We start from the raw sequence: 26,172 nt of genomic DNA on the forward strand, positions 1-26,172 counted from the left end.
GCACCACGAAGAAGCCAAAGGCAGAGCCAAAAGCAGAGGCATAGACCAGGGACGCGAGCAAGGGGCAAAGGCAAAGACGAGTTTTGTGAATGAAATTTCGCGCAGGCACAAAGCGACCCAACAATGTACTATACAGGGAGACAAGGCAGGACAGGCAGGACGTCTCGCACTCCCTCGGGAAAGTCACGCGGCAAGCGTATGCACAGAGAGCTCCCAAAAAGCAAAAGCAAACAATGCCGCCAAAAAATACAACAAAATAGAGCTCCGATTTTGTTGGAGTTCCGCTTGGTTCTTTCTCTTCAACTTGTACTGCTGTTGGTTTTGTAGCGGGCGTGGTGTCCGCTGCCTTCCTGGAATCGCTGGAAGGCAAAAGGGAAACTAAACTAATGCCCGATGTTTATCGATGATGACGATGACTACGGCAGAGACGTTGAAGGCTCCGATTTCAACTCTGACTCAGACGCGATTCACCTTTGGCTCTGTTTTGTGCGGCAGCGACGCTTTTGGTTGACCCACAAAGGGACTGGTGGCTGGGGGCTGGGGGTTCGGGGTTGGCCGTCTGATAATCGTCTGTGGGCACTGAAGATACCGTTAAATTCGTGCCATAAACGCCAACCGGAAATGGTAGGGCCTGCTGATAGGTTACACTAGAACAAAACTGATCCATTGCTTGATGTTTACAAATGACAATTCGTGGAAATATTTCACTTAACTTTTGCATCAATTTATGTATGTCAAAACTATGCAACGCTTTTGCTGTGTAGCGTGTAGCATTGCACTATGGTCCGAATGACCACTTTTGTTGGCCAAAATTAATAACTCCCGAACGGAACAAGATTTTTTAATCTAATTTTTTTTTTATTGGATTTATATAATCAATAAGAAGTGGATTTAAGAAAAAAAATGGGTGTGGCACCGCCCCTTTTTTTAATAATGCATATTTAAATTATTAGTTATAGTGAAAAACAAGTCTTGAGCATATTTTCAACATCTTTATTAAAAAAAGAGGCGTTGGATGCCTAAAAGAAATTTTTTTACTTAAATATAAACAAAAATTGTGATCTAAGTCAAAAAAATAATTGTTTAAAGGCTGCTTTTGTCAAGGGGCTCTGAAATATAAAAGATTTACATTTGTTCTAACTGTGCTGTTAGTTAGTTTACCAGATTATACACACCTACATGTTTTTAAGCCTCATGCTCTTCGTTTTCCACTTCCTTACTCCATCGCAATCCAAAATTATCATCATAATCATCTTCATTCCGACCGTGGTCTTCTAATGGGCTACCTTCGCTTGATAACATTTCCAAAACTTCAGTTGGAAGGTTTATTCTGTTTTGTCTCTGAATACGTCTATCTAGATTTAACGATGAAATAATAGGATCTGATGTATCCATTGCTCGGTGGAACACGTCTGTAAAATTATGCATTCGGCTGCACTTCCGTGCATGATGTAACCGATCAGAATTATACAGTTTATTTCTAGACTCAGCGCCCTCCTCTCCAAAATATCCTACAGGAAGAACAGTGCTTTCCATAATATCACTTGAATGAACCAGAATTTTGTGAACTGTTGCAGTCATTGGTAACCAAGGGTATTTGTCAATAATTATTTCCGCAGTTTTATAGCAGAACTGTTTAAATTTTGAAACATTTATTGGCAATTGGCATGAAAGACATATCAACACAATCCTTAACTTGCTAATAAGCTGTTCATCAATGCCAGTGATTTTCGAAAATATTTTTGGGTCACTAAATTCACGGCGGGCTGTATTTCCATCATTTGTACTGCCAAATCCGCCAGTTTTCGGTCTATCAACTTTTAGAGAAAGTTGTACCCAAAACAGGTCTTGAATATGCCTTTTTCTTTTATCGACTTCCATTTTATTATTTTGATTGCATATTTTCCACTTTTTATACCCGATACTCAAAATGAGTATTGGGGTATATTAGATTTGTGGTAAAAGTGGATGTGTGTAACGTCCAGAAGGAATCGTTTCCGACCCCATAAAGTATATATATTCTTGATCAGCATCAATAGCCGAGTCGATTGCGCCATGTCTGTCTGTCCGTCCGTCCGTCTGTCCGTCTGTCCGTCCGTCCGTCTGTCCGTCTGTCCGTCCCCTTCAGCGCCTAGTGCTCAAAGACTATAAGAGCTAGAGCAACGATTTTTTGGATCCAGACTTCTGTGATATGTCACTGCTACAAAAATATTTCAAAACTTCGCCCCGCCCACTTCCGCCCCCACAAAAGACGAAAATCTGTGGCATCCACATTTTTAAAGATACGATAAAACCAAAAACGCAGAATCACAGAGGATGACTATATCTTCTAGAGTGTAAAATCTCAACCAGATCGTATAATTGTTATAGCCAGAATAAAGAAAACAATTACATTCTTTCTCGCTCTGTCTCTCTCTAACACACAGGTTTCATGGTCTGTTTTGCCAATTGCAAAATATGAGTTCAAGGATCTCAGAACCTATAAGAGCCATAGCAACCAAATTTGGGATCCACACTCCTGTGATATCGGACCTTGACCGTTTCGTGTCCAAATTTCGCCACACCCCCTTCCGCCCCCGCAAAGGACGAAAATCTGGGGCATCCAAAAACCTCAGAGACTATTAAGGCTAGAGTAACCAAATTTGGTATCCGCACTTCTGTTAGATCTCACTATAAAACGTTTATCTCAGAACTTCGCCCCACCCCCTTCCGCCCACACAAAGAACGAAAATCTGTTGCATCCACAATATTGCACATTCGAGAAAACTAAAAACGCAAAATTATAGATAATGACCATATCTTTCAGATTGCTGAATCTGGATCAGATCGGATAATTTTTGTAGCCAAAAGCAAGAAATCAATTTGCAGTGGCTACGCAGCGCCTGACGTCACGCTCAGACTGATTTCTGTCTCTCTCGCACTCACTCTTTGTCGTGTCGTTTAATATTAGCGGCGTCTGCCGGAGGAGAGCCATACTGACTAAGTATCGGGTATAAATGTAGAGTTGCGGTCTCCGCAGCAACTCACAACGTTCCCCCTCGTTAATATTGCACTTGTATCCAGCGTGTAAAATAAATTCAGACATGCGAATCCAGCAGTGTAGAGGGCTTAATCCATATTTCAAATTACTTAAAACGGGCAAAAACTTTTCACATTGGAAATTTGTATTATTAATAAAATCGGAAGGTAATGCACCACATATTGGACAGGCGTGTGTTGACTTTGTGCCTGTCAAGGCGTTAAGCACTTTGCCATCGATTGCTGTTAGTTGTAAATTGAAACTTATATAAACAAATTTTCCGTCTTCCATAATCATTTTGCAGGGTTGCATGTGTTTTATCTCTTCTTTTAAGTCTGAATTTTCTTTTAATATGCACTCCTTGGTCTCTTTCATAAAGGCTAGTCTTAAGGGCCGACAAAATCTAATAGATTGAGGTGTTCGGTTGTTCCACAGTATGTTTCCGGATGAATCTACTAGCCTTAATGGTGTAACTGTTGTGGCTAAAATGCTGGAGTCCATATCAAATGCTTCACCTCCAGAATAACCTTGGTTGTAATTTGATTGTCCAGAGCTACCATCGAAACCATAACTCAAAGTCAAATCTGCAGTCAAAAACTTCACGCCTTGTTCTTCCATTACATTTAAAATAACTTCATCTTGTAATGCAACAATTCTACTTGCAGTTTGGTCTAGAAGACTTTGAAGCGGGACCTCTGCTTTTGTCTCCACTGTGGAAATGTTATTCGGCCGACAGTCTTTCTTTTGGTCCAAAATTTTGTGATATGAAGGGTATATGTCGCAATTTTTCCGTTTTGTTTGCTCCCTTATTGCACAGTACTGCTCTTTGCTAAGATCCTTGTCGAGAAGCAGGGCTAACGCCTCGTCAGGGAAGATCGGGGTCTGCTTTCCTACTGGGTCCTGCACAGCCTTGCGAACTATTTTGGCCTTCTCTGGGCATACAGAGAGAAGTTTTAGCACAAAAGCGAGGTCGTGTTTGCCTCGCTTTCGTGCGGCAATGCTTGCCGCTTGAATCAATAAATTGATGTTTCCTTTCTCTGATGTAACAAGATCTGCAGCCTGCCTTCTTTGTGCTCTGCGACCTTTTTTGGTCGCAGGGCGTCCCACTGACTTTAAGGCTTTTGGGACGGCTACACTTGTTTTTTTGATCAAGCCAATCCACATATTTCCGTTGAAACATCTTTATATTTGACCTGCATATTTTCCATTTTGTTGTCAACCGATAACAAATTTTTTTGCTGGTTTTAACAAATTCTGTGGTCATTTCTTCTGATATGTCACCATTAAGTGCTGATTTTAAAAATTCCAGTACCACAATTTCCTTTTTGCTTTTTTTACCCTTTTCTGAATGCCATAAGGCAAACAATTCTGCATTTTTGAATTTGAGGTAATGATCTATTAATGCAAATTTAAAGAATTGTGGTGAAAAGTGGCATTTCTTACTATATATGTACATTTCAAAAAGAATTTATTAATCCACGACACACAAAAGGTTTCAGGGTGGGACTAGGTAGGACTCACTTTGTACACCTTTTCAAAAATTAGTTTTCATTACAAGTTGGCACATGTTGAAGGCCTCACTTTAACCTTCAATTACGAAGACATCATAACTACTAGAGACAGTTAAAAACTCAAAACACGTAGTAAGAACCCGACAGATTAAGATTCATCAAAAAAATTTCATCACTTCTTGGCGTTTTTCAATTTTTGAGAGATCTAAAATGGTTATTAATTTGGCACTTTTTCCCTTCACGTGCTTTACTATAACGAGGGGGAACGTTGTCAGTTGCTGCGGACACCGCAACTCTACGGTTATACCCGATACTAAGTCAGTATGGCTCTCCTCCGGCAGACGCCGCTAATATTAAACGACACGACAAAGAGTGCGTGCGAGAGAGACAGAAAATCAGTCTGAGCGTGACGTCGGGCGCTGCGTAGCCACTGCAAATTGATTTGTTCCTATTGGCTATAAAAATGATCTGATCTGATCCAGATTCAGGAATCTGATAGATATGGTCATTATCTATGATTCTGCGTTTTTAGTTTTCTCGAATGTGCAATATTGTGAATGCAACAGATTTTCGTCCTTTGTGTGGGCGGAAGGGGGTGGGGCGAAATTTTGAGATACACGTTTTATAGTAAGATCTAACAGGAGTGCGGATACCAAATTTGGTTACTCTAGCCTTAATAGTCTCTGAGATTTTTGAATATTTGCGGGGGCGGAAGGGGGTGTGGCGAAATTTTGAAACAAACTCGTCTCGGTCCGATATATTAGGAGTGTGGATACCAAATTTGGTTGCTCTAGCTTTTGTAGTCTCTGAGATCTAGGCGCTAATGTTTTACTCTAAGCAAAGCCGCCTATGCTACGTGTGTGTTAGAGAGAGACAGGGCGAGAAAAAATGAAATTGTTTTCTTGATGCTGGCTATAATAATGATACGATCCAATTCAGATTCCGCAGTCTTAAAGATATGGTCATTCCCTACAATTCTACGTTTTTGGTTTTCTCATATCTTTAAAATTGTGGATGCCACAGATTTTCGTCCTTTGTGGGGGCGGAAGTGGGCGGTGCGAAGTTTTGAAATATTTTTGTAGCAGTGACATATCACAGAAGTCTGGATCCAAAACATCGTTGCTCTAGCTCTTATAGTCTTTGAGCACTAGGCGCTGAAGGGGACGGACAGACGGACAGACGGACGGACGGACAGACAGACAGCGCTCAATCGACTCGGCTATTGATGCTGATCAAGAATATATATACTTTATGGGGTCGGAAACGATTCCTTATGGACGTTACACACATCCACTTTTACCACAAATCTAATATACCCCAATACTCATTTTGAGTATCGGGTATAAAAACAGTTGGGTTGCACAGCTGATTTTGCGAATGTGGCGCCATCTATGGAAATTCCTGGTACGCAGCTTTAACGGTCCATCTTTTTCGAATGCAGAGCGATCAAAAGCAGGTTTCAGCTTTGACTTTGAAAAATTAGGTTTTGGCCAACAAAAGTGGTCATTCGGATCATAGTGGCATTGTAGCACTGGCCAAACGCATACACACATACACACAAACATACTTGTATGTATATGCAGCACATAAAATGTAAATTCCTTTGAGTGCGTGTGTGTGTGTTTCTGTTGTTGGGCGATAAAGCCATAGATATATAGATATAGCGTGGGTGCATGAGTGTGGATAATGGCTCGTCGCAAAGTCTAAATGCACACATACTCGTACAAGCACACAGACCAAGCATTGAATGTCTGCACACGCCCCAAACACCCAAACACCCACGCACCCATACATGAGCGTCTCACATAATAAGGTGCGATTTGTCTTACGCATAAAACGAAATTTCCTGCACACAAAGCGAAAGAGATATCGAGACTGGCCCACAGGGAGAGTGAGAGAAGAGGGATATTGGGACAGGGACAGAGAGGAGAGCGGGGAATTGGTAGCTGTTGGCTTGGCCAACAATAGTCAGCAGTGCCAGAGAAGCAGCAGGAACAGGAGGAGCTGGAGAATGGGTAGTAGCTTCGATTGCTTTTGTTGCTTGTACATGACAGCACAAGCTCTGTGCGTGAGCGTTACTGTGTGTGTGCGTGTCTCACAGTATGAGTGCGACTGTGTGTGTGGGGGGGGCGTGAATGGGTATGTGTATATGGGTAGGAGGACATCTTTGTAGGTTAAGGCTTATGTCAAAGCAGGAAAATGGGCGACAAAAGGCGTAAGACGAGGCAAACTAGTTTGCCATAATTATTGCTTTTGTTGGTAGCTACCGTCCTTCCTACCCGTCGCCCTTCCCCACCCTTCAATAAGAGGCATTATTATTTTAACCGGAAATGTGCGCATATGTGTATGCTGTATTGTTAGTGTGTGTGTGTCCGTGTAGGGGGAGTGCACGGATGGGTGTCCTGCGTACGTGTGCGAAATTTCGTGAACTGCATGAACTTTTCCTTTTGATACCCGATACTCAAAATGAGTATTGGGATATATTAGATTTGTGGTAAAAGTGGATGTGGGTAACGTCCAGAAGGAATCGTTTCCGACCCCATAAAGTATATATATTCTTGATCAGCATCAATAGCCGAGTCGATTGAGCCATGTCTGTCTGTCCGTCTGTCCGTCCGTCCGTCTGTCCGTCTGTCCGTTCCTATTAGCGTCTAGTGCTCAAAGACTATAAGAGCTAGAGCAACGATGTTTTGGATCCAGACTTCTGTGATATGTCACTGCTACAAAAATATTTCAAAACTTCGCCCCGCCCACTTCCGCCCCCACAAAGGACGAAAATCTGTGGCATCCACAATATTGAGGATACGAGAAAACTAAAAACGCAGAATCATAGATAATGATCATATCTATCAGATTGCTGAATCTGGATCAGATCAGATCATTTTTATAGCCAAAAGAAACAAATCAATTTGCACTGGCTACGCAGCCCCCGACGTCACGCTCAGACTGACTTTCTGTCTCTCTCGCACGTGTCGTTCAATATTAGCGGCGTCTGCCGGAGGAGAGCCATACTGACTTAGTATCGGGTATAACTGTAGAGTTGCGGTGTCCGCTGCAACTCACAACGTTCCCCCTCGTTCTCTTTCCTGCCGGCATCAACATTTGGCAAATTTTTTATGACAATGTCAGAGCTCCTGTCTCTCTCTCTCTCTTCTTGGGGCTCCACTTAATTTTATGACAAATATTATGTTAAAGACCGAATATACGCTACACCATAAAAGTCAATCATTTTTCATTCCAGCCCTGAGACACCCCCGTAAGCCCCCAGTAAACCACCCTGTCTCTGCTTCCCATTCTTTTATTCTCTGCTGTGCTCCGCACATCCCCTCCCTACCCTGTCCCCACCATCCCAGGCATCCTTCTCTCCTTTGTGTGTCCGCTGGGGACATTTAATTCGGTTTTTCTTTTTTTTTGGGGTCATTCGTTGTGATTTTTCTTGATATGCGATAGCGTTTTTTTTGCGACCGCTCTCTTTTTTATTGTCGCTCTCTCTCTCTCTCTCTCTCTTTCTCTCGCGCTCACTCGTCCTTTCTCTCTGTTTTTCTGTATTTTTCCCACCCACTGTCCAAGCTTTGTTGATATTTGGCGCGGCTTGCTTCAATTTATGTTCTATTTGCCTTTATTGTCTTTCTCTTTTGTTTTGCCCCCCTTCCGCCACCCCCGCTGCTATTGCTGTCGCTGCGGGGGGTGTGGAGCACATTTCTCTGTTCCGACTTTTCCGCTATTCTTTGCTTGTGTACGAGCTAAGTCCCTCCAACAGTTTTCCAGTGGAATCCGTCTACACAATTAAGACCTTCCTTAATCCGCTCGATGTAGTTCCTTGCTCGTTCGTTTTATTTCGTATGTCTCTTAAATCTAGTGATCATAATTCAGATCGTTTTGGCTCGATACTATTGATACTATCGATTGCTCTTCTTTATATGTACATAATGTAACGCGCCAACTTCAAATTAATTCACAATTTTAGTAATATTTACATATTAATTCAAAAATTCAAATTTTTAACCTTTATAAAGTAATTTAATCCTATATTCTATTAAGGGGCGTCAACATTCTCCCCACCTTGGAAGCTCCTTCCAACATTAAGTTCATCGGCATCTGTAGGCAGCGGGCAGAGCTTATGTACGTTGCGCTTAAATAATCCAGTCTTGGTCCGGAGTGTTACAACCCGAACTGCACCATCAGCTCCTGGGTGTAACTCTGCAACTCTTCCCAGCACCCATTGTCCGGGCGGAGCGTTGTCTTCCGCAATAAGGACCAGTGTACCAAGTTGAATGTTGTTGGCTACAGTGCTCCACTTTGTCCGCTTCTGCAGCAACGTCAAATATTCCGACGACCAGCGGTGCCAGAACATGTGGTGTACCATTAGAATGCGTTTCCAATGGTTGCTCATCGACAGTTTCAACAGTGCGTCGTCTACTGGTTCTACTAACGCGTTCAGGGGTCGGCCAACCAAGAAATGACCGGGAGTTAGCGCCTCGAAGTCATTAGGGTCCGATGACAAGGGATGCAGAGGTCTAGAATTCATCACCGCTTCTACTTGTGTGATGGCAGTCGCAAGATCTTCGTAGTTAAGTGCTGTGCTGTTGGTGCATTTCACCAGCAGCTGTTTGGCCACCTTCACGGCGCTCTCCCATAATCCTCCAAAGTGAGGGGAGCGTGGGGGGATGAAGTGAAACCTGACTCCTCGCTGGCTGCGTTCGTCGTCAATGAGCTTCTGACTTGGCGAGTCGAAAGCTCTGTTGAGCTCTCGTGACGCACCTACAAAATTGGTGGCGTTGTCGCAATATAGGTCAGAACTCAATCCACGTCTTGCAAAGAACCGTTTTAGCGCCGCGATGAACGCATTTGAGCTTAAGTCCGACACGATCTCTATATGGCAGGCCTTTGTTGCAAAGCATACAAATATGCACAGATACACCTTTACTGGGCGTTTTCCTCGCATGTGAAAGTGCATCCATATTGGTCCAGCAAAGTCCAGTCCAGCGCGCTCGAAGGGGTAGACATTGCCTCGCACTCGGTTAGCTGGCAGCGCTCCCATCAGCTGTGTTGCAGCGAGCGGCCGACGACGAAAGCATGGTATGCAGCCACGGATCACCCTGCGGGCAAGTTTCCTGCAATTGATTACCCAATATCTCTGTCGCAAAAAGGCACATAACGATTGTGCCCCGGCATGTAAATTCTTTCGATGTGTGAGTTCAACAAGCGCCTCTACCACTTTATGGTTGCTCGGCATTAAGATGGGATGCCTTGTGTCAAATGGCAATTCGGCATTGGACAACCTTCCGCCGACTCGAATAATAGTTATTCCCTCTTCCTCTTGTAAAAACGTGCTTAAACTCTGAATTCTCGCTGATTTGATCACCTTTCCCTCTTTAAGCTTAATGAATTCCTCATGCAAGCTCAACTGCTGCACATTATATACAATATAGCGCAATCCGCCCTCCATTTCAGCTGCAGTAAGGTTGCCTGTTTCATTTGAGTTTGATCTCAACGATATTCTATGCCAGCGAAAAATATAGCTAAAAACTCGCTGCAATTTGAGGAAATCATTTGCAAATTTGCATCTCCCCACGACATCTAACTTCTCATTACTTTCTACCTTTCCAACTGTCAGCGAGAACTTACATTTCCTCTCCTCTGGAACTGTTTGTATTTCCTCACTCCAATTAAATTTGGTCCAGTCATCTGCTGCGTCCATTAAAAATTCTGGACCGTTCCACCACATCGTTGACTTGCTCAATTCGGTTACCAATAATCCCCTAGATACAATATCTGCAGGGTTTGATTTGGTGTCGACCTTGAACCAATCCTGTACATGTGTGAGCTCTTGTATTTGAGCCACCCTATTGGCAACGAAGGTGGTCCATCGACTAGCATGTGACGACAGCCAATTTAACACAATTGTGGAGTCCGTGAAATAGTTAACCTTCTCTACTGGTACAGGCGCATACCTTTGCCATTAGCTTGGCCACTAACAATGCCCCTTGTAACTCTAAGCGTGGCAATGATGTTACCCTAACTGGGGCTACTTTGGACTTGGCCGTTACCAGTCGCACCGAAATTCCTCCCCCTTCATCCCTAACACGAGCATAAATTACGCCGCCGTAAGCTCTGTTGGATGCGTCAGAGAAACCAAACAGTTGCAAAGTGCATGGGTCGGCCGTAATTGGAATTGAGGATCGCGGAATTGAAAATTTGTCAATTAGTTTCAGTTCTTCTCTATATCGAAGCCATGGAGTTGCGTAGCTTGCTGGTAACTCCTCGTCCCAATCCTGCTTTAGAAGCCAAAGTTCCTGAACAAAGATCTTGCCCAAGATCAGCAAGGGACTCAAGAACCCTAACGGATCAAACACCTGAGCCAATTCGGACAGCACTGATCGCTTCGTGGCGATTGGGGAGACCTTTAGGTTAAAGCAAAATTGGAATTTGTCCTCTAGACTTGACCAATATATCCCCAAAGTTTTAGCTGCGTCCTCTGTTTTTAGCATCAGGGGCTCTAGGCTGGTGTTGTTGTCCATTCCTTGATAATTGCTGCGCCATTTGTGCAGCTCGAACTTTCCTAGCCCTAATAACTCGGTCACTTGTTCTTTCAACTTTGTCAGTTCCTCTTTTGATTCGGCTCCACACAGCATATCATCCATATAGAAACTTCGCTTTACTGCCTCTCTAGCTAACGGAAATTTTTCCGCGTACCTATCGACCAAGTAATAGAGGCAACGTACTGCCAGGAACGGCGCCGAATTTGTTCCATAAGGGACCGTGTTTAGGCGTAGCACCTGGATAGGATCCGAAACGTTGCATCGCCATAGAATGCATTGTTAGTTTCTATGTGGTTCCGCAACCAATATTTGACGGTACATTTTCTTTATGTCGGCCGTAAGGGCGTATCTATAGAAACGGAACCTGGTCAAAGTCTCGAACAGATCAGGCTGCAACGTTGGACCAACCAAGGTTGCGTCGTTCAGTGACCTGCCGCTACTAGACCTACATGAGGCATCAAATACGACTCGTATTTGGTCGTCAAACTCTCTGGGCGAATAACCGGATGATGTGGCATGAAGTATTCGACCTTTTCTTGTACGGCGGGCTCTATTGCCTTTAAATGCCCTAACTGGCGATATTCTTCAATAAATTGAACATATTGTTCCTTCAGCGCTTGGCTACGATTTAACCTCTTCTCTAAATTCAAGAACCTGGTAAGTGCGATTTGATAAGTTTCGCCTAACTCAACTTTAGGATTCTTAAAGGGCAGAGCTACCACTAAATGTCCTGAGGCCTCCTGCTTAACATGCGTCACAAAACAATCTTCGCATTGTTTTTCTTCCTCAGTGAACTTATCTACTGTTTCAGGGACTTCTTCACACTTCCAAAACCTTTGTACGAGCTCTTGCAGCTGATCATTTTTCGACACCTTACGTTCAATGTCAGTTGCTAACAGTGCAACTTCAGAAGATTTCGTGAATTCCCCTACGACGACCCAGCCTAACAGAGACTTTTGAAGCCTTGGAAGGTGTGCTCCTAGTTTTATTTGCCCTGCTACAATAAGCTTGAAAAACAATATGACTCCAACTAGCATGTCAATATCATCCCCGGACTGAAATGTAGGGTCGGCCAGCGTAACTCCCTTGGGTGGAACCCACTCCGAACAAATTCCTGAGCTTGTTGGGTTATACTGAGTTATTTCCTTCAGCACACAGAAGTCCTCGGTAGTCATATATCTGGTGACTCTAGATTTAAAAGTCGCTTGCACCTCTCCCATAACTTGAGATGTTGCATTTCCAATACCACTGAGTTGTATGACTGAGTCGCGCATTTCTAGGCCCAGGGCCGAGACTATCCTAGCCGTCAGAAAATTTAATTGACTACCGGAATCTAACACGCACCTGCAATTGCGATATGCTCCGTCTATAGCTTTGATTTGAACTACAGCGGTCGCAAGAAATTTGGTGGATGATCTAGACAATAGGGAGCTATGCAGTGACTTTGGCTCTTGCAACGCCTGCCCTTTGAGCCCCGGCTCATTGGCAACATTAGGTATCTCTCGATGCAGAAGTTCATGATGCGGCTTGCTGCAAATCGTACATCGCGGACCATTACAGTTTCTAGTTGTATGTCGCTTGCTAAAACAAATCAGGCACAGCGAATGCTTCTTCGCCTCATGGTAACGTTGTACTGGTGATAGTTCGTTAAACCTTTGACACCCTTTCAATCCATGGGTCCCAGGACAAACGTAGCAGGCATTGCTGCCTATTGTTGCAGCTAAGGTCGCATTTTTCATCTCACCTTTACCACTGGGTCGGGCTCCATTGCCTCGCCGAACTTCCCTATTTGCCATATTGACTCCTCTGTTTATCAGAAACTGCGATAACAATGACCACGACGGTAACTTTTGGCAATCCCACTCAACTTCCCACCTATACATTGTATCTTCATCAAGCTTTGTACGAATCAGATGGAAAATTACTGCATCCAGAATCTCCTTATCGTCGCTTAACGACTTGAGTGCTACTAATTGGGCATTTACATTGTCTACCAGCACTCTCAGTCCCTCTGAGTCGGGTCTTTTTAGCCGCCTTAAGTTGAATAGCTCCTGTACATGTGATTGCAGAATAACTGCCTTATTTTCATAGCGATCTTTCAATAATCGTAGTGCCTTGCGATAATTAGGCCCTGTTAATTCCAAACCCTCAATCGCACTTAACGGTCCAGCTCCTAACGATGATCTCAAATGAATAAATTTAGACAACTCATCCAATTCAGAGTCTGATTCTATTAGAGTAGCAAAGGTGTTGTACCAGCTGGTCCATTCCGTAAACTTTCCAGCGAACTCAGGCAGCTTTAGGTTGGGAAGTCTCGATGAACGAGACACCTGTGTGCTATTTAGAAGATCACCTACATTGGACTGCCGCCGTCCCCTATTTCCAAGACAGCTTAGTAACTTGGCCTTTAATTCGCAATAAACCTCCTCAGCTTCATAGCGGCTTTCATATTCGCTGGCGTCCTCGCTATCGTGTTCAATTTTAGCCTGAATGTTGCAGAACTGATTAAAGTTTGTCTCAATTAGACTTAACCTGGCTTCCAGCTCCGCAGCCGTCATGGAGTCGCTATTTTTTTCGATATAGACCTTGTTACGGACAAAGGAATTCATTAACGCCGTTCGAGAAGTGAGCACCTCCGCAGCCTTACCCTTTCTAGGCGCCATTTGCACTGACTATTTACACCGGTGTTACCCTTAACAATTTAACAATAAAAAATACTCAATATTGGCATGAGTAAGTAACACGGTTCCAAGTTTAGCCACTCTATTCAATAATCGGCTAACTTTAAATTCTCACTACACTGCCCAATTCAATAATTGATCAACAATTGACCACTGTGCGCCACTGTACCAAAATGTGTACTTGCGCCCCAACGAACCGGCAGGCAAAGAAGAAACGACTACAAAGTTAAATCAATGTCAAATAGCAATTACTGTTCTTTAGGTGCCGGCTTGTAACTGCATATATATGCAAGTATGTATGTGCCTTGCTTCAACGTATAGCAGTGCACGCAATAGGCTGTATGTGTGTATGCAGATACCTAAGCGCTCAAGCTAACTGTAATTGTAATCTGCTTTCTACACGAGACCCCGCTTACAGAACAATTAAAGCGCAGAAGTCTCAAAGCCGCGACCACTTGACACTAAAACAATTGTATTGTTTTAAGATTATTCACACACATCGAATTGGAACTAAACATGCCTGCAAGAAATATTAGATGCTCAAAGCAGTTCACACTCACAATTCGATACCGAAGCCGCTGTCGCACTCGCCGTCAGCCAGACTCAGGGTGAAATATTTATTGAGTTCCAGTCGTGAACTCCATCCGGTAATTGAACCTTCTCCAAAGGTCCCTGCTCGGGCGCCAAATGTACGAGCTAAGTCCCTCCAACAGTTTTCCAGTGGAATCCGTCTACACAATTAATACCTTCCTTAATCCGCTCGATGTAGTTCCTTGCTCGTTCGTTTTATTTCGTATGTCTCTTAAATCTAGTGATCATAATTCACATCGTTTTGGCTCGATACTATTGATACTATCGATTGCGCTTCTTTATATGTACATAATGTAACGCGCCAACTTCAAATTAATTCACAATTTTAGTAATATTTACATATTAATTCAAATATTCAAATTGTTAATCTTTATAAAGTAATTTAATTCTATATTCTATTAAGGGGCGTCAACAGCTTGCTTTTCATTTGGATACTCTTTAAGAGGGTATTATGTGCTTTCCTAGACACTTACAACGCAGGGAACGAATCATTTCATACACCATGGATTCTCTAGACTCCTAATAAACATCCATATCCAATTCCATAAATGCCATACACCGTACAGTTTCCATAGGAACTATACATCTGTCTCAACTTTCTTTTTTAAATGTTGGCTTTTATATGAATATTATACATATGAAATATCTAGAGCTATCGGTTGTAAAACAATTTATTTGTCATTGAAGTGAATTTAGTAAAAATAAATAACCAAGATTATTTTAATGATATCCCATCTACATAACTAAGTCAAATTTGATAGAGTACGATGAAAAAAGTATTTATTCTTTTTATACCCGATACTCAAAATGAGTATTGGGGTATATTAGGTTTGTGGTAAAAGTGGATGTGTGTAACGTCCAGAAGGAATCGTTTCCGACCCCATAAAGTATATATATTCTTGATCAGCATCAATAGCCGAGTCGATTAAGCCCTGTCTGTCTGTCCGTCTGTCCGTCTGTCCGTCCGTCCGTCCGTCCGTCCGTCCGTCCGTCCGTCTGTCCGTCCCTATTAGCGCCTAGTGCTCAAATACTATAAGAGCTAGAGCAACGATGTTTTGGATCCAGACTTCTGTGATATGTCACTGCTACAAGAATATTTCAAAACTTCGCCCCGCCCACTTCCGCCCCCACAAAAGACGAAAATCTGTGGCATCCACAATTTTAAAGATACGAAAAAACCAAAAACGCAGAATCGTAGAGAATGACTATATCTTTTAGACTGCAGAATCTTAATTGTATCGTATTATTATTATAGCCAACATCAAGAAAACAAATTCATTTTTTCTCGCCCTGTCTCTCTCTAACACACACGTAGCATAGCCGGCTTTGCTTAGAGTAAAACATTAGCGCCAAGATCTCAGAGACTATAAAAGCTAGAGCAACCAAATTTGGTATCCGCTCTCCTAATATATCGGACCGAGACGAGTTTGTTTCAAAATTTCGCCACACCCCCTTCCGCCCCCACAAAAAACGAAAATCTGTTTCATCCACAATATTGAGGATACGAGAAAACTAAAAACGCAGAATCATACATAATAACCATATCTATCAGATTGCTGAATCTGGATCAGATCGGATCATTTTTATAGCCAAAAGGAACAAATCTATTTGCAGTGGCTACGCAGCGCCCGACGTCACGCTCAGACTGATTTTCTGTCTCTCTCGCACGCACTCTTTATCGTGTCTTTTAATATTAGTGGCGTCTGCCGGAGGAGAGCCGTACTGACTAAGTATCGGGTATAAATGTAGAGTTGCGGTCTCCGCAGCAACTCAACTCAGCAAAATGTAATTTCTATCAGATTCTACCATGATCTATGTGATTTAGTATCTCCGCATATGATATGGCTGAGAAAAAAAAAATCTATCTGAAAGGGTATCTCAAGCATCGGCACCTAGCTTTTATTAGCGCTATATATTTCTGTTGGTAAGGACCTCGTACCCAGACAGTGGCTTTCTCTTCCGCACTCTTAATCGCACTCGTTTCCTTCCCCCGTCGATATCACCGTTTGACGTTTTTTTGAGTGGCCGCCTAATGAGTTTAATGCTTTGTTATCATCGCTGTAATCGGCTTATGTAATATGACAGTATAATTGAATCCATCCGCGAATTATGGCAAGCTGCATGTACGAGCATGTACATACATTTAGAACGCACACATCGAATTGCTGTCGCATACAATTTACAATTGCAAATTACCTTCGGTTACCCTGCACCACCTACTCTACCATCGGGCTCCAGCCCAGCCAAAATTTGTGGCACGAGAGGGAAAGCACTTGGCACAAGCCTACTCCACACATTGCCAATAAGGGAAAACCACTTTCATTTTTTCGCCAGCAGCAGAGAAAGCGAATGAAACTTAACGGAAAAGAAAATTACATCATGCTCGTCTCAATGGGTCGACATAATATTATTTCCTCGGTCTCGGTCGAGGTCTTGGTCTTAGTCCGGGTGTGGTGATATAGAGCTAGGGCCAGGGCACCCACTGTGTCCCTGTTAGCACTCCTCCGGCCTCCGTCCTCCAGTCTGCATTTCACTTCCCTCCTTGTCTGGTAGTCAATTTTTTATTTATTTATTTTATGCCTACGCACATACACATACAGGACATGGGGGTAGAGGACAGGAGCCTGACAGGTGTCGCCGACTGAGTGGCTGCCTGACTGACTGAGGAGGAGGGCATGCGGAAGAAGCAGAGGCAGAGGATGAGGGCTGTGGGTGTGGTCCGGGAGTGGTAGCGGGCTGTGCTGTGGGGCCGAGGGTGAAAAATTGTAGCCTATTATTCTTTGTATTGTTTTATGTGGCATTTAGACGCTTATTTTTGCAAAATACGCAATACACAACCAGCACCCGCACACTCCTGGCCAGGTTCTAGTATTACCCATCTGGGCGGCAGGGAGGTCTGCGCTTGGGCTCCACTGCGAGTGTCTGCCGGGCGTTTTATCATCATCCAATCAGTAGATAAATAAGACATAAAATGAGGTGCTTAATCGGGTTCGAAGTGATGAAAGTGAAACTGAGCCCTAAGTATGCGGTGGGATGTTTGTGTGTCCGTCCTGTCTGGGAAAAGACAGGCCTATGCGGTTATCTGTCGGCCTGTATGTGTCCCGCCGAAGGCGATGTCTTTGTCTCTGGAGTAAATCTCGAGTATCAACTGTGTATTTCAATATCATTTACAGCCAACCAAACAGTGCTGTGTGTGCGTGCTGGTGTCACGGAACGTGTCCTCAAGGCGTGACAGCATAATTTCACTGTAATTTTGCACGCGTAGAGAAGTAATTTGTCAACATTATTTGCATAAATTAAGTAGCCAATAAAACTGCTAGAACAGAACTGTTGATTGACGAAAGAGAAACACACGGAAACCAATTGAACAATCTAATAGGCTATTCACACTGACGACCATCCACCATCCATTTCGGTGATGGTTCGTAAGGTTTTGCCGTTCCGAAAATTTCCCAGTTAGTCCACCATCCATTTTTGATGTTCCTAAACCGCACGTTTCTATGCGATAGTTAGCCGATGGTTTTCAAATGCAACTCTGAATAATTGTCATTCACAATGGAAAAATGGTATTCACGCGAAAACGTAAACAAAGATTGTGACAAAATTAACAAAAAACAAAAACAACAACAGAACAGCTCGGAAGGACAGCAGACCAAATTTTCGAAAAACTTATTAATAAAATGGATTTAGTGCCAGAAAACTCCTACAGTGGTACGTTGAATAGATATATTTGTTTTTTATTGTTTATAATATATAATATTATTACACAATGCAGCAAACAAGAGAACAACAGCAGGCGGCAGGGTGAAATGGAGTGCCGCGCTTGAGAGCCTGCTGATTGACATATGGAAGGAGAAAATTGAAAATTTGCGCGGACCACGCAAAAATTCACATGTGTAAATTAAGTTGTCCGTATGTCCAAGTAGCCTTAGCTGCTTGATGCGGTGGTCCTCGTGCGGGTTCCGTGGTATATAATCCTTTATGAAGATTATGTTGGAGAGATAACTGTCTCTCTTATCTCCGGCTGGTTGCCGGAGCAAGGTTTATTAACAAGCGTTAGCTTTCGTTATAAGAACAGAACTAAAACTAGGAGCCACCAGCAAGCTGGGGCATAAGCCGAATCAAAAGTATTTAATTGCCAAAGAATGCAAAGCTACAAAATATATGTACTTAGAGCTACAAAGCTACAGTCGGTAAGCCGACTTGGCATAAGCGATAATGCTGATCTTGCGGCATGTGCAAGATATCAGATTACCGCCGGTTGACCGTCACATTCAGGGCGCTGAACTGAAGTTCACTGATTTGGCATCTTGAGTGCAAACAACATGGAGCAGAGCACATTGGACAACGACAGTAAGTTTTATTAATTTATTGCTAAGAAAATATATTTCATTTAAGGTGTTCATTGCAGATCCGGATGAGTACTTTTCGGATATTATTGAGATGGACCTGGACGGATCTTGTAGCTCCAGCACCTTGTCTGGGCGTCCGCCAAAGAAAAAGAAAAAGACCGACATTTCGTGGCTGGCAGAGATCGCCCAGGAGCGTCTCGAACAACAAAAGGACCACCACAGAAAGAAGGAGGAGCACGACGTTAGGCAGGAGAAGATGGTGCAGGACTTGATTAGCACCCAAACAAAATTCCAGAACGACTTATTAGAAGTTTTGAAAAATAAAAATAAATAAGTTTTTAATTTTCATTACGGTCTACACAATATTTTGCGATTGCAGATCGTATCTGTTCTGCTGACTGATTAAAGTCAGCAGAACTGTTGCTGGTATCGTGCTGTTCGCGCTGCTCATTTGTTGCAACCTCCCAATTTTCATTAATCGCGCTGTTGTGCATATTTAATATATTGTGTAAAATACAACAGCTCATTATTATGGCGCTATTATTTTTGTGGTGGCTATCAAGACCTTTTCCGATTATTCGAAATCTGGCTTTTAAATGCATTTTCCACCACTCGCCTAGCTTTGGAAAGGTTGTAGTTAAACGTGCGCTGTTCCAAAGAGGCGACTGTGGAAAACGGGTAAGGTTTCATCAGCTTTTTAGAAAACCTAAATGCCGAGTCCCCGATAAGCATTACAGGGACGTTTACTCCGCTTATTTCCTTGGCTTTCTCTTGGAGTAATGCCGATGCTTCGATATGTTTTGCAAGGCTTGACTTCTGGTATATCATCGAGTTATTGCACCTTCCTGCAGAGCCGATATTTACATATGTAAATCTGTATCTAAAAAGAATCGGATTTAAATAATTTAGGACATTAAACCAACTTGCTAAATACATATTTTTGTGCAAGATATTTGCATACCTATAATCCACTAGGGCAAACAAGACTGTGGAATACCAGCCCTTATAGTTATGGTGGTCTACTGCCTCAGGTGCTGGTGGTTTTATTTCGATGTGGCATCCATCTAGAATAAAAAGGAAGTTTAAAAACCAATTTATATGTAAACATATTGCTGAAGTTCTTATTGATTTCCTACCAATTGCACCTAGGCACTGAGGAAACCCAATTGCCTCGAATCCCTTTACGCACTCATCAATTTTGTCGGAAGTTAGGTAATTGGGCGACATGTACTCCTTCGAAAACTCGTCGATAAGTGCTCTGCAAAACTCGTGCAGGATATTACACACACTGTTTGGAGCTACACCGAAAAGCCTGCCAACTGTTCGGTACTCAGAGGACGAGCCCAAAGTGTATAGCGCAATGGCGATGCGCTTTTCCAAAGGAATTGCAGATCGGCAGTTGGTGTCCTTCTTTCGCAGCACTTCAAGCCGATTCACTAAAATATCAAAGCAGGGCCTCTCCATTCGGAAACTCTCTTTGAAAAACGCCTCGTTGTTTTCTGGTACATCTTTCTCCCAAAATGTCCCGAACCGCTTCTAAAACCATAAAATATGTCCTTGTAGTTTAAACTATGGTTGAAGTTAGTAGAAGTACTCACAAACGACCATAATCTTCCTGGCTTTTGTGTTTTTATGGCAGTCATCTGGGTCATCTCATCCTCGTCAATGTTAAAGTCATCATCGTCATCATCATTATTCATTGACAGCAACATTATTAGTTGGTGCAAGAAAATATTTTGCTGTTGAACCACAGCCGAAATAATTGCTATATCTTCATCATCCATTATAAGAACCAAGAATTAATAAATCTTCCGCGCAAATTTAATGAACTTGTTATTGGCATCAGCTGTTTTTGACGGATGGTGGATGGTGGATGGTGGCAGTGTGAATCGGAGTTTCACATCTGTCAAAAAAGTACTAGGGGCTTTCGTTGGCGTGTTCCAAACTCTCGCGGGCGTGAGGTCTTGCGATGGAAGTCGACCCACACGATTCTATACCCACCCTTCCATGATTTCCAGTGGTGCGAAGGTTCTGGAAATCCCTAAACTTCTTACCGCTGTGGCATTTAGACGCTTATTTTTGCAAAATACGCAATACACAACCAGCACCCGCACACTCCTGGCCAGGTTCTAGTATTACCCATCTGGGCGGCAGGGAGGTCTGCGCTTGGGCTCCACTGCGAGTGTCTGCCGGGCGTTTTATCATCATCCAATCAGTAGATAAATAAGACATAAAATGAGGTGCTTAATCGGGTTCGAAGTGATGAAAGTGAAACTGAGCCCTAAGTATGCGGTGGGATGTTTGTGTGTCCGTCCTGTCTGGGAAAAGACAGGCCTATGCGGTTATCTGTCGGCCTGTATGTGTCCCGCCGAAGGCGATGTCTTTGTCTCTGGAGTAAATCTCGAGTATCAACTGTGTATTTCAATATCATTTACAGCCAACCAAACAGTGCTGTGTGTGCGTGCTGGTGTCACGGAACGTGTCCTCAAGGCGTGACAGCATAATTTCACTGTAATTTTGCACGCGTAGAGAAGTAATTTGTCAACATTATTTGCATAAATTAAGTAGCCAATAAAACTGCTAGAACAGAACTGTTGATTGACGAAAGAGAAACACACAGAAACCAATTCAACAATCTAATAGGCTATTCACACTGACGACCATCCACCATCCACCATCCATTTCGGGGATGGTTCGTAAGGTTTTGCCGTTCCGAAAATTTCCCAGTTAGTCCACCATCCATTTTGGATGTTCCTAAACCGCACGTTTCTATGCGATAGTTAGCCGATGGTTTTCAAATGCAACTCTGAATAATTGTCATTCACAATGGAAAAATGGTATTCACGCGAAAACGTAAACAAAGATTGTGACAAAATTAACAAAAAACAAAAACAACAACAGAACAGCTCGGAAGGACAGCAGACCAAATTTTCGAAAAACTTATTAATAAAATGGATTTAGTGCCAGAAACTCCTACAGTGGTACGTTGAATAGATATATTTGTTTTTTATTGTTTATAATATATAATATTATTACACAATGCAGCAAACAAGAGAACAACAGCAGGCGGCAGGGTGAAATGGAGTGCCGCGCTTGAGAGCCTGCTGATTGACATATGGAAGGAGAAAATTGAAGATTTGCGCGGACCACGCAAAAATTCACATGTGTAAATTAAGTTGTCCGTATGTCCAAGTAGCCTTAGCTGCTTGATGCGGTGGTCCGGTGCGGGTTCCGTGGTATAGAATCCTTTATGAAGATTATGTTGGAGAGATAACTGTCTCTCTTATCACTGGCCTTGTGGTACAGTGGTATAGAATTAATAATTCAAAGTGTTTACGGCTGGTTGCCGGAGCAAGGTTTATTAACAAGCGTTAGCTTTCGTTATAAGAACAGAACTAAAACTAGGAGCCACCAGCAAGCTGGGGCATAAGCCGAATCAAAAGTATTTAATTGCCAAAGAATGCAAAGCTCCAAAATATATGTACTTAGAGCTACAAAGCTACAGTCGGTAAGCCGACTTGGCATAAGCGATAATGCTGATCTTGCGGCATGTGCAAGATATCAGATTACCGCCGGTTGACCGTCACATTCATGGCGCTGAACTGAAGTTCACTGATTTGGCATCTTGAGTGCAAACAACATGGAGCAGAGCACATTGGACAACGACAGTAAGTTTTATTAATTTATTGCTAAGAAAATATATTTCATTTAAGGTGTTCATTGCAGATCCGGATGAGTACTTTTCGGATATTATTGAGATGGACCTGGACGGATCTTGTAGCTCCAGCACCTTGTCTGGGCGTCCGCCAAAGAAAAAGAAAAAGACCGACATTTCGTGGCTGGCAGAGATCGCCCAGGAGCGTCTCGAACAACAAAAGGACCACCACAGAAAGAAGGAGGAGCACGACGTTAGGCAGGAGAAGATGGTGCAGGACTTGATTAGCACCCAAACAAAATTCCAGAACGACTTATTAGAAGTTTTGAAAAATAAAAATAAATAAGTTTTTAATTTTCATTACGGTCTACACAATATTTTGCGATTGCAGATCGTATCTGTTCTGCTGACTGATTAAAGTCAGCAGAACTGTTGCTGGTATCGTGCTGTTCGCGCTGCTCATTTGTTGCAACCTCCCAATTTTCATTAATCGCGCTGTTGTGCATATTTAATATATTGTGTAAAATACAACAGCTCATTATTATGGCGCTATTATTTTTGTGGTGGCTATCAAGACCTTTTCCGATTATTCGAAATCTGGCTTTTAAATGCATTTTCCACCACTCGCCTAGCTTTGGAAAGGTTGTAGTTAAACGTGCGCTGTTCCAAAGAGGCGACTGTGGAAAACGGGTAAGGTTTCATCAGCTTTTTAGAAAACCTAAATGCCGAGTCCCCGATAAGCATTACAGGGACGTTTACTCCGCTTATTTCCTTGGCTTTCTCTTGGAGTAATGCCGATGCTTCGATATGTTTTGCAAGGCTTGACTTCTGGTATATCATCGAGTCATTGCACCTTCCTGCAGAGCCGATATTTACATATGTAAATCTGTATCTAAAAAGAATCGGATTTAAATAATTTAGGACATTAAACCAACTTGCTAAATACATATTTTTGTGCAAGATATTTGCATACCTATAATCCACTAGGGCAAACAAGACTGTGGAATACCAGCCCTTATAGTTATGGTGGTCTACTGCCTCAGGTGCTGGTGGTTTTATTTCGATGTGGCATCCATCTAGAATAAAAAGGAAGTTTAAAAACCAATTTATATGTAAACATATTGCTGAAGTTCTTATTGATTTCCTACCAATTGCACCTAGGCACTGAGGAAACCCAATTGCCTCGAATCCCTTTACGCACTCATCAATTTTGTCGGAAGTTAGGTAATTGGGCGACATGTACTCCTTCGAAAACTCGTCGATAAGTGCTCTGCAAAACTCGTGCAGGATATTACACACACTGTTTGGAGCTACACCGAAAAGCCTGCCAACTGTTCGGTACTCAGAGGACGAGCCCAAAGTGTATAGCGCAATGGCGATGCGCTTTTCCAAAGGAATTGCAGCTCGGCAGTTGGTGTCCTTCTTTCGCAGCACTTCAAGCCGATTCACTAAAATATCAAAGCAGGGCCTCTCCATTCGGAAACTCTCTTTGAAAAACGCCTCGTTGTTTTCTGGTACATCTTTCTCCCAAAATGTCCCGAACCGCTTCTAAAACCATAAAATATGTCCTTGTAGTTTAAACTATGGTTGAAGTTAGTAGAAGTACTCACAAACGACCATAATCTTCCTGGCTTTTGTGTTTTTATGGCAGTCATCTGGGTCATCTCATCCTCGTCAATGTTAAAGTCATCATCGTCATCATCATTATTCATTGACAGCAACATTATTAGTTGGTGCAAGAAAATATTTTGCTGTTGAACCACAGCCGAAATAATTGCTATATCTTCATCATCCATTATAAGAACCAAGAATTAATAAATCTTCCGCGCAAATTTAATGAACTTGTTATTGGCATCAGCTGTTTTTGACGGATGGTGGATGGTGGCAGTGTGAATCGGAGTTTCACATCTGTCAAAAAATCCCACCATTCCCCCGGGATGGGCTCAGTGTGCAGGTATCGAAAATTTAATGTGCTATTTTTCGGGAATTTTGTAAAACATTCGATAGATCGATACTTGAACAAATAAGCTCATCTGGATACCGTTTTGCCTGTAAATATAACCGGATTTTCCCTGAATTTTTTAAATAAATTTTCTCTATTGAATTTTAAATATATTGAGCTAATCCGCCGATTGATCTGGCAACTCTATTTCACAAACAGTTCATACTTATTTACGTTGTTCGTTTGACCGCGTCTCGACTCCTACTACATAAACTTTAAATTTTTTAGAATCCCGTGACTCTACCGGGAACGAGCTCTGAAAACAACACTATGCCTATTCCGAGCATAACGGACATTACATGGCACAAGCATAGGGCGTACCCGAAAAGTACTAGGGGCTTTCGTCGGCGTGTTCCAAACTCTCGCGGGCGTGAGGTCTTGCGATGGAAGTCGACCCACACGATTCTATACCCACCCTTCCATGATTTCCAGTGGTGCGAAGGTTCTGGAAATCCCTAAACTTCTTACCCTACCCCATTACGTCACCCTGTCCCTTGGAAATGATAAGTCTACTCCATGTTCATTGCTAATAACATTCAATATATTTCGTTGTACTTCATCATAGACATGTTGCTTCAATCAAAAACTAGCAAACCAAGTTTCACTTCCAAAAATAACACAAGTATTGAACTACAATCAGCAGGCAACTCAAAAAAAATGTTTAGTGGAATGAAAAAAAAATAGGAGGCTTAATCCCTAAGGAGGAAAAAAAATTTCTAGATATAGGTATATATAAACGGTGGAGTATAAATAGAAAAGATAGGAATATAATATAGGATATTCGAAATAAGTAAATTAGGTATGTATAAAGGAAAAACGAGGGGGAACGTTGTGAGTTGCTGCGGAGAACGCAACTCTACAGTTATACCCGATACTAAGTCAGTATGGCTCTCCTCCGGCAGACGCCGCTAATATTAAACGACACGACAAGGAGTGCGTGCGAGAGAGACAGAAAATCAGTCTGAGCGTGACGTCGGGCGCTGCGTAGCCAGTGGAAATTGATTTGTTCCTTTTGGCTATAAAAATGATCTGATCTGATCCAGATTCAGCAGTCTGATAGATATGGTCATTATCTATGATTCTGCGTTTTTAGTTTTCTCGAATGTGCAATATTGTGGATGCAACCGATTTTCGTCCTTTGTGGGGGCGGAAGGGGGTGGGGCGAAATTCTGAGATATACGTTTTATAGTGATATCTAACAGAAGTGCGGATACCAAATTTGGTTACTCTAGCCTTAATAGTCTCTGAGATTTGTGGATGCCCCAGATTTTCGTCCTTTGCGGGGGCGGAAGGGGGTGTGGCGAAATTTGGACACGAAACGGTCAAGGTCCGATATCACAGGAGTGTGGATACCAAATTTGGTTGCTCTGGCTCTTATAGGTTCTGAGATCCTTGAACTCATATTTTGCAATTGGCAAAGCCAACCATGAAACCTGTGTGTTAGAGAGAGACAGAGCGAGAAAGAATGAAAATGTTTTCTTGATTCTGGCTATAATAATTATACGATCTGGTTGAGATTTTACACTCTAGAACATATAGTCATCCTCTACGATTCTGCGTTTTTGGTTTTATCGTATTTTTAAAAATGTGGATGCCACAGATTTTCGTCTTTTGTGGGGGCGGAAGTGGGCGGGGCGAAGTTTTGAAATATTTTTGTAGCAGTGACATATCACAGAAGTCTGGATCCAAAACATCGTTGCTCTAGATCTTATAGTCTTTGAGCACTAGGCGCTGAAGGGGACGGACGGACGGACGGACGGACGGTCGGACGGACGGACAGACGGACAGACAGACAGGGCTCAATCGACTCGGCTATTGA

General features: G+C 42.6%; 4 protein-coding genes across 6 annotated transcripts; 2 read left to right on the forward strand and 2 right to left on the reverse strand.

Moving 5' to 3' along the window:
• Window positions 1-18,351: 18,351 nt before the first annotated feature.
• On the forward strand, window positions 18,352-19,054 carry LOC117192951. Its single transcript, XM_033397677.1, has 2 exons — window positions 18,352-18,697; window positions 18,756-19,054. The coding sequence occupies exons 1-2, from the start codon at window positions 18,670-18,672 to the stop codon at window positions 19,028-19,030; spliced, it is 303 nt and encodes a 100-aa protein (XP_033253568.1). The 5' UTR covers window positions 18,352-18,669; the 3' UTR covers window positions 19,031-19,054.
• LOC117192950 (putative nuclease HARBI1) lies at window positions 18,803-21,367 on the reverse strand. Of its 2 annotated transcripts, none has more exons than XM_033397676.1 (4): window positions 20,295-21,367; window positions 19,833-20,232; window positions 19,658-19,760; window positions 18,803-19,570 (listed from the first exon to the last, which is right to left on the reverse strand). In XM_033397676.1, exons 1-4 carry the CDS (start codon window positions 20,478-20,480, stop codon window positions 19,255-19,257), a joined length of 1,005 nt encoding a protein of 334 aa, XP_033253567.1. In that variant the 5' UTR covers window positions 20,481-21,367; the 3' UTR covers window positions 18,803-19,254. The 2 variants fall into 2 exon arrangements, with proteins under 2 accessions (XP_033253567.1, XP_033253566.1); XM_033397675.1 differs by having other exon boundaries at window positions 18,803-19,576; window positions 20,295-21,366.
• A 324-nt stretch (window positions 21,368-21,691) lies between these two features.
• Window positions 21,692-22,897, forward strand: LOC117192952. The gene is made up of 2 exons (XM_033397678.1): window positions 21,692-22,364; window positions 22,423-22,897. The coding sequence occupies exons 1-2, from the start codon at window positions 22,337-22,339 to the stop codon at window positions 22,695-22,697; spliced, it is 303 nt and encodes a 100-aa protein (XP_033253569.1). The 5' UTR covers window positions 21,692-22,336; the 3' UTR covers window positions 22,698-22,897.
• Window positions 22,470-24,304, reverse strand: LOC117192949 (putative nuclease HARBI1). Of its 2 annotated transcripts, none has more exons than XM_033397674.1 (4): window positions 23,962-24,304; window positions 23,500-23,899; window positions 23,325-23,427; window positions 22,470-23,237 (listed from the first exon to the last, which is right to left on the reverse strand). In XM_033397674.1, exons 1-4 carry the CDS (start codon window positions 24,145-24,147, stop codon window positions 22,922-22,924), a joined length of 1,005 nt encoding a protein of 334 aa, XP_033253565.1. In that variant the 5' UTR covers window positions 24,148-24,304; the 3' UTR covers window positions 22,470-22,921. The 2 variants fall into 2 exon arrangements, with proteins under 2 accessions (XP_033253565.1, XP_033253564.1); XM_033397673.1 differs by having other exon boundaries at window positions 22,470-23,243; window positions 23,962-24,303.
• Window positions 24,305-26,172: the final 1,868 nt, after the last annotated feature.

This window comes from Drosophila miranda (genome assembly GCF_003369915.1).
Source record: "Drosophila miranda strain MSH22 chromosome Y unlocalized genomic scaffold, D.miranda_PacBio2.1 Contig_Y2_pilon, whole genome shotgun sequence".
In the NCBI taxonomy this organism is placed as follows: Eukaryota; Metazoa; Arthropoda; class Insecta; order Diptera; family Drosophilidae; genus Drosophila; species Drosophila miranda.

Excerpts from the sequence above, each read along its gene's own strand:
- LOC117192951 (XM_033397677.1), top strand. The coding sequence starts at position 18,670 with ATGGAGCAGAGCACATTGGACAACGACA. Across the intron at positions 18,698-18,755 it reads GAGCACATTGGACAACGACA|ATCCGGATGAGTACTTTTCG; the intron begins GTAAGTTTTATT and ends TGTTCATTGCAG.
- LOC117192950 (XM_033397675.1), bottom strand. The coding sequence starts at position 20,480 with ATGGATGATGAAGATATAGCAATTATTTCGGCTGTGGTTCAACAGCAA. Across the intron at positions 20,233-20,294 it reads CAGGAAGATTATGGTCGTTT|AAGCGGTTCGGGACATTTTG; the intron begins GTGAGTACTTCT and ends TTATGGTTTTAG. Across the intron at positions 19,577-19,657 it reads TTTGCCCTAGTGGATTATAG|ATACAGATTTACATATGTAA; the intron begins GTATGCAAATAT and ends GATTCTTTTTAG.
- LOC117192952 (XM_033397678.1), top strand. The coding sequence starts at position 22,337 with ATGGAGCAGAGCACATTGGACAACGACA. Across the intron at positions 22,365-22,422 it reads GAGCACATTGGACAACGACA|ATCCGGATGAGTACTTTTCG; the intron begins GTAAGTTTTATT and ends TGTTCATTGCAG.
- LOC117192949 (XM_033397673.1), bottom strand. The coding sequence starts at position 24,147 with ATGGATGATGAAGATATAGCAATTATTTCGGCTGTGGTTCAACAGCAA. Across the intron at positions 23,900-23,961 it reads CAGGAAGATTATGGTCGTTT|AAGCGGTTCGGGACATTTTG; the intron begins GTGAGTACTTCT and ends TTATGGTTTTAG. Across the intron at positions 23,428-23,499 it reads TCAGTGCCTAGGTGCAATTG|ATGGATGCCACATCGAAATA; the intron begins GTAGGAAATCAA and ends TTTTTATTCTAG.